At 42.6% G+C, this 14,750-nt stretch overlaps 1 protein-coding gene across 1 annotated transcript in view; it reads left to right on the forward strand.

Annotated features, from left to right (window-relative positions):
• Positions 1-14,311, forward strand: part of CCDC25 (coiled-coil domain containing 25) — a 17,027-nt gene extending 2,716 nt beyond the window's left edge. Inside the window, exons 2-5 of the mRNA XM_004707714.2 lie at positions 4,211-4,314; positions 4,535-4,737; positions 8,533-8,578; positions 12,988-14,311. Coding sequence (XP_004707771.1) covers positions 4,211-4,314; positions 4,535-4,737; positions 8,533-8,578; positions 12,988-13,017 — 383 coding nt within the window. The 3' untranslated portion in view covers positions 13,018-14,311. The remainder of the gene's footprint in view (positions 1-4,210; positions 4,315-4,534; positions 4,738-8,532; positions 8,579-12,987) is intronic.
• Positions 14,312-14,750: the final 439 nt, after the last annotated feature.

A 14,750-nucleotide genomic window follows, 5' to 3' on the forward strand; every position in this document is an offset into this window, starting at 1 on the left:
TTGATTCTCCTCCTGTCCCACTATCATGCTCAGTCCCCACCAGGATTTCAGCACTTCCTCTTTGTTACGTTCAAGGGGATAGTTTTAACAACAGACAAATCATTTTCTAATACAAGGCTCAAACTCACTGTCATTAAGTTGATTCTGACTCACGGTGACCTTCCAGGACAGGGCAGAGCTGCCCCTGTGGGTTTCGGAGACGGTAACTCGTTCTGGGAGTAGAAAGCCCCTGGTTGCTTTGAACTGACCTTGTGCTTAGCAGCCCAGTTTGTAAACACTGCACCACCAGGGCCAGGGTGCCACCAATGAAAGGCTGGATGCCTTCTGAATTCAGAGTGCCAACTCTCTCGCTCTCTCTCTCCCTCCCTCCCTCCGTCCATCACTTCATGTCTCTTCAACTTCTGCCTTCTTTCCCTGTCTTCCCCTCTGCTCAATTGTTTAACGTCTTTTATGTCATAGAAGAGATCTACTCAAGATGCACCCCATGCCGTTCCTGCCACATGAACAGAACAGACAACTCAGTCACGAGTGGAAGGACAGCCACACACATGGAGGTTAGGGTATACCACACAGCCCGCAACAGCTTTTGTGCTGTCGAGTAGGTCCCTACCCTGCCCACGTCTGCACCCTGCTCATGGTCACGGCTGTGCTTGAGCTCATGGTGGCCGCCGCGGGGCCAGCTCCTCTCATCGAGGATCTTTCCTTGCTGACCCTCTACTTTCTTGGGGATTGGCCCAGCCTGTAACATCCAGAGTAGATGAGACAACATCTGCACATCCTCACTTCTAAGAAGCATCCTGGCTGTCCTTCTGCCAACACAGATTTGTTTGTTTTTCTGGCAGTCCAGGGAATATTCAATAGTCTTTGCTAATAGCATAATTCAAAGGCATCAGTTCATCAATCCTCCTGATTTATTAGCTTTCACATGCATAGGAAGGAATTAAAAATAAAATCTTGGCTGTTGAACAAAAAGTAGTTAAGAGTAATATTTACCCACTTTTCTTCTGTGTTGTAATCTATTTCACATGTCCTTGCCACCTCCCTGTGCTCCTAAATACATGTGACGTTGTTAAAAAAAACTTCTGTGGAGAAGACCCGAAACAAACAACCATTTCGTTGCGAATGCAAGGGGTCGGAGCAGAGAACCAATGCCCATCTGTAGACAATTGGACATCCCCTCACAGAAGGGTCACAAGGAAGGGATGAGCCAGTCAGGGTGCAGTATAGCACCGACGAAACATAGACTATTCCTCTACTTCTTTAATACTTCCTCCCACCCCACCCCCGTCATGACCTTAGTTCTACCTTACAAATCCAGCTCGACCAGCACATGTACAGGGGTACAGATAAGAACTCTCGACACACGGAATCCAGGACAGATAAACCCCTCAAGACCAATAATGAGAGTAGTGATGCCAGGAGGGTAGAGGGTTGGGGGAGAAGGGAGAGAAAGGAGTAACCGATCACATTAATTGACGTACATCCCCCTACCCCAGGGGATGAACAACAGAAACATGGGTTTCAACAGAAATTAAGGGAGACAGCAGACGGTGTAAAATATGAAAATAAAAATAATATATAAATTATCAAGGGTTCACGAGAGTGGGAGGGTACAGGAGGGAGGGGAAAACAAGGAGCTGATACCCAGGGCTCAAGTAGAAAGAAAATGTTTTGGAAATGATGATGGCAACATATGCACAAATGTGCTTGATACAATTGATGTATGGATTGTTTTAAGAGCTGAAAGAGTCGTCAATAAAAATGATTTATTAAAATATTAATTAATTAAAAACATTTTTGTGGACTTTCTATTTTTAGGCCAGCTTTTCTTTTTAACCTCTTAATAGTTGAGTCGATCTAGAGAAAACAAAAAGACTGTAAGAGCCATGACATTGAATTATTTGATTCTCTCCTCTAACTTTCCGTAGTGATAGCTCACCTAGAAAAATGAGGGTTTTGCTTGCAGGAGTTAAATGCTGAGAAGTAAAGAGAAATCGACTCCAGCTATGAGATCTGCAAAGATCAGGCCATTTCTGTCTCTGTGTAGTTAATAGCTTGCCCTCTCTGGTTTACCATCTTTAATACTCAGAACCAGGAAAGTTCAAGTTAATGGTGTTTATCATAGTATCTGGTCAACCTGTTTTACATTTACCCTAAAATCTCTTGTCAAATTAAATTTCCAAAAACGTAAATGCCTATGCATTTAGGTCCCAGCTTCCTAAGCCGACCCTGCGGCATCTCTGTGATCCGACCAGACGGCTCTCCTGTTTCACAGTCCAGCTAAATAAAGCATACACTTTTGCTTTTCCTGCCTTGCTTCGTTGCTTACGTTGTTTCCTCTGCTCTCGGTTTAGCCCTCCTCCTCACTCGCCACATGTCCGGCTCGAAGGCGAAGCCCATGGTTTACCTAGTCGGTGTAGTAGTGCCGGCTAACACTGGCTAGTATTAATTACACACCTGGCACCGTGTTACAAACCTCCAGGTGACTTCATTTGTCAACTCTGTTCACTGGTATTCATTTCTCTCATTTCATGGGTGAGGAAACTGCCCAGGGGTTCAGAAGTGTTGTGCAATAGACCTTCGGTGTGAAGGCAGACAGCCTGAGACTGACTCTGTACTCTTCAGTCATGTTTACTAAGCTGTTTTATTAACTTCTCATGAAACCAATTTAATCACTTAGATCAAATGGTTAGCACCAGTTTTTCCACTGTACGTGGTGATTTGCCATCAGATTGGAAAATGCCTTAGAGAGCGTTGGGCGGGCAACTAAACTGTGGTCCTTGGAGCTGTCTAGAAGGCTTCTGGGGGTGGAGGGAGATGGCAGGTGGTGATAAGGGACTAGGAAGAGCAGTGGACAGCGTACCTGGCACCCCTTCATCCACAGCATCTCACACATGGTAATTTGCTTCTGTATTTTCCTTGATAGAAGGGTTCTGCTGCCAAAAGAAATAATATAGAAAAACCATATCAAATTGGCTAGTGTCCTCAGGCTTCAGATGAGAGTTAGAGACCCATGGGGGCTTTTCCAAAGCGACACAGCTGATTTGTTCTCAGGCCAGGGTAGAGGTGAGGCTCTTGAACCCCAAGCTATGACTTTTTGCTTTCTCTTGTTGCTTGACCTTTATTGCCTCATTGGCTCCTTTGAGAATGAGAACGTGAGGAAAGAAAGCCTGTTAGGTCCGATTCACTCTTTAAAAATGTACACAGTAATAACTCATTTTGCGTTCCACTATAGGGCTCTTTTAGAAGTCCGTGATCCTAACCCATGCACCTTTGCTTTCCATCATAGTACAGGCAGTCCCGGGATTACGAACAGATTCCGTTCCTAAACCTGTCTTTAAGTCGAATATTTACAAAAGTCAGAGTAGTTAGATATGGTTCATATCTAAGGTCTGTTAGTCAGATGTTTGTGATAGTATATAGTATCTAGTGTACCTTTCTATGCATAGAAAATGGTAAAGAAACACTTCCAGATATACAAATGGCATCTTTAACACAATACAGTATTAATAAAAATGCTTTACTAGGGTTCCAAAAGTAGTGTAGCTCCTGTTTGTTATTACAAACCCCGGCATGTACCTTGGGTTTTTAATATTACTGGGGTAGTTTGAAAGGGACATTCATAACCCAGCACTCCCCGGACTTTGGTTGAAGTTTGTTTAATGTCAGCTTTCAACCATTTGCCTTTCTGAATTGGCTTTTTTGTGTGTGTGAATTGAGTGAAGGTTTACAGAGCAGATTGTTAGTTTTGCATTCAGCAATCCATACACATTTTGTTCCAACTCACTGCTTGCCCCTATCCTCTCAGGGCAGCATCTCTCACCACACCCATTCATGTCTGTTACTGCTTCCTTCCTTGCGTAAATGTGCTCCTTTGGATCTGTAAAGTTTGCATATGCTTGGTGTTACTGTTCTGGGAATTGTGGGGTTGAAAAGTGGATGTGAGTTCCGTTCCAGATCTAAGGGTTACTAAAGACCCTCGTCTTGGGGGTCCCATTACCCTCTGTCAACCTCTTTTGTCATCTTGAGTTTAGTTTCACATTTTTTCTATGTGGGTGGCTTTTGTAAAAGTATTTGGTGGTTTGAAACAACGTAGTGTGACTTGTTCATGCTAAGCCTTTTCCTTTGTTGGATTAATTTGCCAGAGGCTAAGGGAAGTCCTGGCTCAGTCTCACCATGCCTGCTTGTTGAAGACAGTCTCTCTTGGCAGGCTGCAAGATGAACAACGTTAATGTGGTATACACACCGTGGTCTAACCTGAAGAAAACAGCTGACATGGATGTGGGGCAGATAGGCTTTCACAGGCAAAAGGATGTAAGTGTTTTGCACCACGAAGGCCATGGACTCCTGACACTGAGTGTACCATCATCTATTTTCTCTCTGACATTGCTGTCGAGGGCTGAGCATGTCTGTTTTTAAAGGGAATTAAAGTGGGTTACTGGCTGCTGAACCCCCCTAGGAAGGTTCTCTGCTATTCTGGCGGGGAAAGCATGTCATAAAGATGCAGTATTTCTTTCCTCTCTTTCCCTCCAAGGTAAAAATTGTGGCAGTGGAGAAGAAAGTGAATGAAATACTGAACCGATTAGAAAAGACCAAAATGGAAAGGTTCCCAGACCTAGCCGCAGAGAAAGAGTGCAGAGACCGAGAAGAAAGGAATGAAAAAAAGGCCCAGATTCAGGAAATGAAAAGGAAAGAAAAGGAAGACATGAAGAAGAAGAGAGAACTGGATGAACTTCGGTATGTTGTCGCTGTGGTATTGTTCTCAAGGCTCTTAAGTGCTGCCTAATGCTTAACAAAGATAGTACTGGTTCAGAGAGAGACATACAATCAGCTCAAAGCCTTAAAAGAATTAGAAGAAGGTATTTTATATTGTGTTCATTAAATGGATTTTAATTGCCCTTATTAGGATTTGAGCGTGTACAATTAAAGAAATAATTTTAAAAGTTATAATTCATTTATTAAAATAAATAAGCATAAGTATAATAAAACTCCCATAGGTTGTCTTTGGAGTTTGGTGTATAAATTTCTTCAGGAAAGGAAAAGATGCTGTAAGTGTTTAATATGGACCACATATTTATGTGAATAAAGTTGGTGGTGTAACGGTTAAGTGCTCAACTGCTAACTAGAGAGTTGGCAGTTTGAACCCACCTGTGATTCTGGGGAAAGCCCTGATCTGTTCAGGTACAGCTCACAGTCGAGACATTCCTGTGGAGCAATTGTGTTCAGTCACTTGGGGTTGCTATGAATCACAATCAGCTTGATAGTACCCAACACCATCATCATCATCATGGTCATTGCCGTGATCAACATCATCTTGGCTCTCAAGGCCAATGCTACCCACTTACACAGTGTCATCCAGTTGATTCTGACTCAGTGGCCTTCTTGAACAGAATAGATCTAGTCCACAGGGTTTCTGCTCTTTACAAGAGCAGACAGCCTCATCTTTCTCCCTTAAAGGCCAATGTTAATGTCTCTTAAAAGCTGTTTTAAAATCCTTTTTCTAAATTTTGATAGGCTAAAGTGAGTAATGTAATAAGGGCTGCTCCAAAGCATGACATTTTTAAACAATGAGGAGTAGTTAGAATGAAATTTGCATACTGAAATTCTTGTGTGTAAGGCCACGAGACAACAAATGTACAAATGTGCTTGACACAATGGATGTATGTATGGATTGTGATAAGAGTTGTATGAGCCCCCAATAAAATGATGTATAAAAAAAAGGCTATGAGAATACTGGCAATATTTATTATTATTATAATTGCTGCTGTAACAAACTACCAAACACTATTGGCTTCTGGTATAACACGAATTCATTATTTCAGAGTTCTTTAGTTTAGAAGTTTGACATCTCTCACGGGGCTGAAAGTGGCTTCAGCCAGGCTGTGTTCTTTTCTGGAGACATGCCGAGAGAGTCTTTCCTGGTCTTTTCCAGTGTCTAGAAATGCCTGCATTCCTTACGCCATGACCCCCTTTTGATCTTCACAGCCGGCACCTGACCATTTGTTCCTCTATAGTCATATCCCCGTTTCTGCCTTTAAGGACTAATATGGTAAAGTCCCACCCTGACAGAGTCCCCGTTTCAAGATCTGTAACTTAATCAATGACATTTGCAAAGTCCTTTTCCCGTATGGTCATGTGTTCACCTGTTTGGAGACGAGGCCATGGTCATCTTTGCCAGTATCATCATTCTACCGACTACACTGACACCAAATATGAGGGCTTCTAAGAGTTTGTGGGGGGAAATATTTCCGTTCTACTTTTCCATGAGCTTTTTAAAGCCGCCTTGTATGTAGTAACACGGGGCTCTAAAGTCCTAGGCTTCTTTGCTAAGAAAAGAAATTAATTCTGTAACTTCTAGTCAGAGTTCTTAGATCTTACCTCTTACCCCCACCCCCATGATTTTCCATAAGCATAGTTTGTGACCATAGACCTTTGGGAATGATCTCGTATCCATAACAAACTACTTTGCCAGATCTTGACTCAACTGCTTCACCCTTCCTTCTAGCCTAAGGAAGATTGGAGGGTAGAAGGCTGGAAGTCTGAATTGAGGGCACCGACGCTGCTGCGGGAAGTCCCTCTGTCAGCTCCGGGACAAGGCCCTTGTTTCCTTTAAGGCCTGTTCCGTGGTTCCCTGGCAGTCTGCACGTGGTGTGCCATCTGCCTACCCCCATCGGTGCTTGCTTCCTTTATCTGATTTACTCTTTTATATCTCAGAAGCGATTGGCTTAAGAAATATCCTATTTGGATAGGGATATAGTCCCACTAGGAAATAAAGCTTTTCTTTATGTTAATTAGTATATCACTTCTGAAATATGAAAGAGCAGAACTCAATTCATACCTCTAACAATCACAGTTCTCTCATCAAAGGACTTAACAATTTTAAAGGTCCCATCAATTTGGATATCTTATCATTACTTCAAACATAACATTTCCAAATGAAGCACATTGCGTTTTCAACTTTTCCCCATTTCTCTCATTGGTATCATCGGGGTTTCTTTTATTATTTGTTTTTATTTTTTCAGATTACTCCATATAGAAAGCTTGATGTCTTGACTCTTAGCAGCCATGCATTCATGCTCTTAGATTGGTTATGTTGCTGCAGGCTGGGATGTAAAGAGGAGGGGGTTAGGGGTCAGGCCAGAGTTTAAAACCTGGCTTCTCCACTTGTTAGTTGTAAGATACTGAACACCTTAACTTCTCTGACTGATTCCTTCTATGTAAGATGAGGTGAAGGCTCGATGCCTTTTAAAGCGGCTGTGGAAATTACAGTGATTTATAAAGGATTTAGCCTGGTGCCCTAGGACATAAAGGATAATCAGTAAATGACTTAATTTTATTATTAGCTGATCTGCTTGCCTTCTAAATTTATTATTGTAGCAATAAGGCGACAAATCAATAAAATAGTCTCCCATATGCTAGACCCTCCAGATCTGCTTAGCTGAACAGTCTTGTTTTGAAAAGTACAGTTTTATAATTTAGAGAGATTCGGGCTCATGCAATCCACGAAAACAGAGCAAATCCAACATAAATGACTTGAAAATTATTTTGTATCACTTATTCTCTGCTAACATAGCCAAGTGTATTTTTTAAGATGCCTTTCACGGTAGCAATTGTTTAATTAATATGTATTGTTCATGGTTGTTTAATAAACATGTATTGTTTTTCAGTATGTCTTTTCTCTGCTGGGGAATGTGTAGTGGGTTCTTGTTGATCGGATTGTGGTAACTCACATAAGGAGGATAACAGACCCAGGTGCACACATCGAACCTCTTTTCCTGCTATGCTTTGTGCACTCCCCTGGAGTTAGCTTCCGCTTTGAAGTGTGGTCAGTCTCATCTCTGTGCCTTTGCTCGTGCTGTTTTCGGGGTCTGAAATGCCTGCATCCCTCTTCCTGCCCATTTTTCCGTTGCAGTTTGAGTTCTGTCTCTCTATGTGAAAAGGTGTTCCAACAATTATCTGCCTACCCTGATGACTTCCCTCCTTTGACTTTGTATAGCATTGACTCGCAGTTCTGAACTGTTTAATGCTATCTGATCTTGGTTATTGATTAATATCTTCTTCCGAAAAGTAGGAATAATCCCACCTACTTTTGAACATTATATAAAGGTGACATGAAATAGAGTTTGAGAGAGTATTTTGTAAGCTAAAAAAGCAAACTTGGCACCATCAAGTTGATTCTGACTCAGAGACCCTGTAAGACAGGTAGACCTACTCCTGTGGGGTTTTGAGACTGTAACTCTTCATGGGAGTAGAAAGCCTTATCTTTCTTCTGTGTAGTGGCTGGTGCTTTGAACTGCTGACTTTTTGGTTAGCAGCCTGTCTTGAAATGCACTGTACCACCAGACACTGTATATTACTTGCGTACAGCTTTTTAAAAAATTATGCCTTCTCCTTAAGGGTATAAATCATATCTAAAAGCTTTTGTGTATTGTTTGTACCCTAAAGATCTTGGGCAATACTGGATACATGGTAAATGTCCGTGAAATGCACATTGACTGGATACCCTAATCTTTAATGTGCTTTTTCTTCTAGGAGCTACTCGTCACTAATGAAAGCCGAGAATATGTCTTCAAATCAGGTATATTCATTCAAGTTGTATGCTGTCATCTTGCACCTTAAAATATGTGTCTAAGGGTTTGTGATCATTGAGCCAGGGACCATTGTGGATGGGTGTTGACATGGTTTGGCCATCAGAGAGAGTCCTGGAGAGGTGGGCCAGACATGGCCGCTGCTTCTCTGTGAGCAGCAACTCTCTCACACCAAGTGTTGTTCTACACTCTCTTCTACTCCTGCGCCCTTCTTTCCCCTGGCAGTGATGTGACAGGGCTTTCCGTCAAAGACTGTTCTAAAGAAATACATTTGTGTGACAGGGGTTCCTGCTGTAATAGAGGCAAGAACACAGTGACCACCTAGCGTTCAAATACCATTACTACCCTGAGACCACTGGGATTGTGTCAGCCCATCAGGATTCTCCCGAATAAGCTTGTCTTTCCCAAAACTTAGTTGAAGTCTCTGGTGATGGTGCAATTTAACTATTACTGAGTCTTCGTTGTAGGAAGTGGAAGCTGCGTGGCTCTTTGGGTTGTTGCATGTATTAGCATATGGTTGACAAGTACAGATGCTTAGGTTTGTGGTGTTCAGTATGGTACCACTAATTCCAACTGGCTGTTTATAATTTAGTTAAAAATTCGTTTCTCAGCTGCACATGACTCGTGGGCATCATATTGAACAATACAAATATAGAGCATTTTCATCATGGCAGAAAGTACTGTTAACAGTACTGCTTAGATATGTGGAAATAACGGAATTTAAGACCCTTTAATGGTCATCCATTTAAACTCCATATTTAACCCATTGGACTTGTTAATAGGTATTTTAGGTCTTAATTATATATCCTTATGAAAATGAATAAGCATATCCTTGTTCTCTATGCAGATCAAAACTTGAGATTCCTTGATGAACCAGAGAAGTACCTTTATAGTTTATTCCTAAAAATTGCAGAGTAGCATCCCGTAATTAAATAGAGCCTTGATTGTGAAGTTTGCAGACTAGCCCCTGAGTTCAAATGTAAGTGAACATTTACCAGTTGGTTATAACTTATAAGCTTATTTCACCTCTCTGAAGGAGGATTCATCGTATATACACTGGTGACATACTACCTTGCAGGACAGTTCAAGTTGGCCCTTCCTTGGCATTGTTACCGTGTGGAGAAGAGGAAAAAGACCAGCCATTGCCATTGAGTCAATTCTGTCTCATAGACCCTATGGGACAGAGAAGAACTGCCCCGCAGCATGTCTGAGGCTAATCCCTACCAAAGCAGCAACGGGTTGGCTTAGAACCGCTGGTCCTGCTGTTAGCAGCTGAGCACTTAACCACTGTGCCACTAGGACCCCTTTGGATGGATGAAAAGTAGTCATTACTATAAGGGTCCATAAGTCTCTATAGTAACTATTGTCTCATAAAATATCAAAATTTATTCTTTTTTGGAAGCATTGTGCTTAGGTTTCTTGAAACTATTAAAATAAGTGAACAGTTAAAATGATCACAGTCCACCTTTATTATCTGTTGTGGATATTGTTGCTTGTTTAAAGCTTTCTCGTACTTTTTAGCACTACCCATCAGAAATCTGGCACCCATATTATGTTGTGGCCGTAGACATCTTCAATCCCTTCATCTGGAATGTAACTGTTCAGACGTGTGTGCTGACATGCACGCACATTGCCTGCCTGGTGACGGGTGTTAAAAGCTCCAGGATTAGGGAGTGGTGGCTGTTGAGCCGACCCTCCCTCCCTCCCTTCGTGACCCTCCTTCCTGTGCTCCAGATTCCCCTCAGACCCCTTGTACTCAGACGGCTTTATACCCTCTCCCAGGGGGAGGACTGTTAGAGACTTTAAGGCAGTGGTTCTCAACCTGTGGGTCACGACCCCTTTGGGTGTCATACGACCTTTTCACAGGGCTCGCTGGGTCACCCGATTCATAAGAGTAACAAAATGACGGTGATGAAGTAGCAACAAAAATAATGTTTGGTTGGAGGTCACCACAACATGAGGAACTGTCTTAAAGGGTCGTGGCGTTAGGAATGTTGGGAATCCCTGCTTTAAGGGCTAGTATCTCATTTTTTAAAAATCATACTTCAGATCTCTTTTGTAACCTTGTTAGATACAAACCCTTTATGATCAAACTTGGCAATATGTTCAGTGGATTTTTTTTTTTTTTTCAGTTCAAGAGAGGATTGATTTTTAGTTAATTTTTGTATTAGTCTAGGTACTTTGGAGAAACAAATCCACAGCAACTCATGTATAAGAGAGAGTTTTATGTAAAGAAAATGTGCATCACGAAAACATCCCAACCCAATGCTGCCCAAGCCCACAAGTCCAACATTAACCCATTAACCCAACACCAGTCCACAAAGTCCTCCACCTCACAAAACAGAGGCAATGATGCCAACTGCAGGAGGAAAGCTGAGTCAGTGGACGAACAAGCATCTCAGCACTAGCAGGGGTCTCCACACGGCTGCTCCAGCACCCAGGGCTGCATCGGGATAGGTCCATGCGGCTTCTCCTTGGGGATGTCTTGTATGAAGTCAATCTTGCAAGCTGAAGCAGGGAACTATCAAGGCAGCTGCACCCCGGTGCGACCATCACAAAGCAAGAGACCTGAGAAATAGAAAGGGGAAGCTCACCACCCATTTATCCCTCCGCCTTTCAATCAGCCCCACATGTGATCATCGGCCAGGCTGGCACAATTGACTAACTCAATTTTATACACGTTCATTGGGAACAGTATTAGTCTTTGATTATGGCATTACTTTTATTTTGGGGTTTCCAGTCTCCCATTTAAGATAATTCTCAGTCATTTCCTAATTCTTTGAAAATGTGGTATCAGGAACCATTACTTTAAACATCCTTTGTTTGCTTACCATTTTATATGTATAAATGGTGACATGAAACCTGTTTGTTGAGGACCTAATGCAGGGGTCTTAAGTGGAGAGGAAATATTTTGAGAATGATGAGGGCAATGAATGTACAAATATGCTTTACACAATTGATGTATGTATGGATTGTGATAAGTTGTATGAGCCCCTAATAAGACGATTTTAAAAAACTGTTTAAAAAAAAAGAAACCTATTATACTGAAAAAACATACTGACTTTTGAAGTGAAGAGCCTTTAAATTATAAAAATGGTACAAATAATAAAGTCTTTGGGGTTCCAGATGTATTCTTAAAGTTACCCCAAGCCACAGTAGAACCCTTTGCAGATTTTACAGCCTTTACAGGTCATAATGGACTTTTATTGTCTAAATATCTTGCTAGGTTCTATAGCCTCAGTGTTGGAGATTTAAACATACATCAGACAAGTACGCAGACAGGACCTAGGGTACTTACAGCCTACATGCCTGGCCATCATGTACACACAAGTCTGCTCTGTGGTGATTCTCTGAAGCTTTTTCACTGTCGCCTCAGTTAGTTGTGCCAGTTGAAAGGAGAACCCACTCCCTGGGGAGGGAAACTGAGGGTGGAAGCAGACTTCACAGAAACCATTGCTTCCCACTGGCATCTCACTGTTCTTTCTCCGTTCGTAAGAAGAGCTCATAAGGAACTAGACATACACACTCGTGAGCTTTCGCACTCTCCCTTTCTCAACACTGGCCCTTGTGGCATTTGATGTGCAACAGTGGAAGGCAACCATGGCCGTGTTGTGACTTTTTAAAGCACCTGTACCAGAACTCCTCCCCTCAGGTGAGTGCTGACTTTCAGAGTCGTTTGCTTAGGGTGTGCCCTCGCTCGGAAAAGAACCTGGCGCCCCACAGTTGTGCAGACTTGGTCTCCAGGGGGAGTAGTGAGCCACACCTCGTTGTCCTTCGTCCTCTCCGCGCTGTCATGTAGGCTCTCGTGTTGATTTTGGTCAAAGCTTGGCAGTGTCACTGACTTGTTAACTGATCTGCATTTAGCTCCCTAGTTACTTTCTTACATTATGTACAAAAGACTAACTTCAGCATGTCCGATGTGACAACTTTGAGACACAGAATAATGGCATTTGGGCGTGCCTGTAGTTCTGAAAGCAGAGTGCCAAAAATCGTATAGCGGCAGCATTGTTGGCATAAGGCTATTGCTGGCTGGCTGGCTGGCATAGTCTGGCCTATTTATTGAAGGATCAGTTGCATTTTCTTAACTTGTTTCAGCCTTACACTAAGCCAGCTGCGCCATACTTCATAATTTGGGCCTCCTTTGTCACTTGTTGCTGTGTAGCCCAGTTCTGGGATAACACACCATACAGTGTGTCATAGTTGCTAGTCCTGCAATCTGAGCAACTCACACTTTAAGATGGTGAAGAAGCGATGTGTGGGTTTTATTATTGCGCTTTTTATACTCTGAATTCAGAAAATAGGGGTGATCATATGTGTGAGGACAAATGGTAAGTTTTTTAAAAAATGGAGTTACTTGTTTTCAAGGCTTTTATGTTTTTATTTTTCTTGTTTCCTGCAGGACGGCAATGATTCAGATGAATTTATGTGAACGGAGGGAAGGACCTTGTAAAGATGTGGATTTCGGCACAGTTGCAGCCATTCTGAGATCTGCTGTGTGCTGGATTCCAGAAGGCAAACGACCAAACTTCTACTTGCATTCTGTACAAATACTGATTTTGGAGATTAAAAAAATTCTCTTTTTTTTTGTGGACAGAAAAGGAACAGATATATGTAAAATACAGTTGAACTTCAAAAGAGCATATAACTTTAGGAAAGTAAAAATATTTTTGCCAGAGCATGTATCTCCGGAAAGTTGGCTGGCCTTGTTTTTGTTTTGTTTTTTAAGTTAGAAAGAACTAACTCTGAGAAAGATGCCTTTTATTTGGTCTCCCCTTGAAAGATGATTCGTAACGAGTTTTTGTGTTGGTGGGTGATATATGGGAATGTTCTCCCACCCCTGATTAGGAAAAGTAAAAAAGCATTGAGGCCTCTGGGCCCTAAAGAGGCTGGTGGTCACCGGCTTCGGTGCTCCTGTCCGTTGTGTGGTCTCAGTCTGCTAGCACAGTGGTCCTCAGACTCTCAGCTCCTCCGAGCTTCCTTTGAAGGAGAGCCTCCCTCTTAAGACAGCTAGGAATAGTTGCTGTTGCTCAAGATTGAGCCTCGAGGAAGTGAATCATCTGAAGGTGTAGATTACCTGAATTGTGTCGTGGGATGTGGCATGAAGCAAATGCGTACCTTATAATCAGATGTTTGCTCCCCAAAGAATTGTATTTCACCAGTCTGCCAAGTAATTTATTTACCTTGAAATAAGGTTTGAGTTGTAACCCGAGAGGTCAGCTTTCTTCACTGCAGATTTAGTGATTTTAAGATAGAACCTGACTGCTGATGTCACCTCCTTCCCACTGCGATGCTGAATGGCAGGTGCATTTTTGTGGTGGCCTGAAAGGAAACCTGCACTGGCAGGGAAAGAGGAGAGAAGGCCCGCAGAGTGGGAGGGGTAGGAACTCACAGCCCTGCAGACCCCACCCAGAATTCCACGGGCAACACCGGTATCCGCAGCTGGATTCTCATCCGGCCCAAAGGAGAAATACCCTCCTGCTATGAGAATTGCTCTACTTGTGGCAGCACTTTGGCACTGTGAACAAACCCGGAGGACTAGTATTTGAATAGAGCTCGAGTTGTTGGATTGAACTGGAAATTTCCTTAGAGACATTACTCTCTGGTCAACTTTTGAGGAGGTACAGAAGACAACTCCAGAGATTAGTGAGTGAGTGTGCGCGTACGTGTGTAATATTTGGGCTGGTGGTGTGCATTAAAAATAAAGTATCACTTTTTACTTTGAAGAACATCATCATGTGAATTCTTAGCATTTGCTTGTTAAAACCATCCTTAACTGGTATGACGGGGATCTGGCTGTAACCCGGGTGTTAAAGGATCACTCTGCTGGGTTCTGCAGGGGTATTACTCCCTGCCTTGGGGAGAAATGCATCCAGACCAGCTAGCCACTGGCTGACAGTGAACGACTTTTCCCTTGATTGAGTGCAAATAGGTAGCAGTGTTTCTTTAATAGACAGCTTTCCTGCATCGATGTTCTAAGAACTGGTAATGCTCTGCTCTGTGCATTTAAACGTGGGGAGATTTGTCTCTAGCCTTCCCTGCGCCTCTCTTCTGCTACAGGACTCCCTGTACCCCACCCAAAAAGCCTCACGGTCATGGGGCAATGCAAACTCATAGTGATCCCCAGTGGGTTTCCAAGAATAACTGCTAATGGGAGTTGAAAGC

This window comes from Echinops telfairi, unplaced genomic scaffold, assembly GCF_000313985.2.
Source record: "Echinops telfairi isolate 266 unplaced genomic scaffold, ASM31398v2 ScPeMD7_9;HRSCAF=40, whole genome shotgun sequence".
NCBI lineage: Eukaryota > Metazoa > Chordata > Mammalia > Afrosoricida > Tenrecidae > Echinops > Echinops telfairi.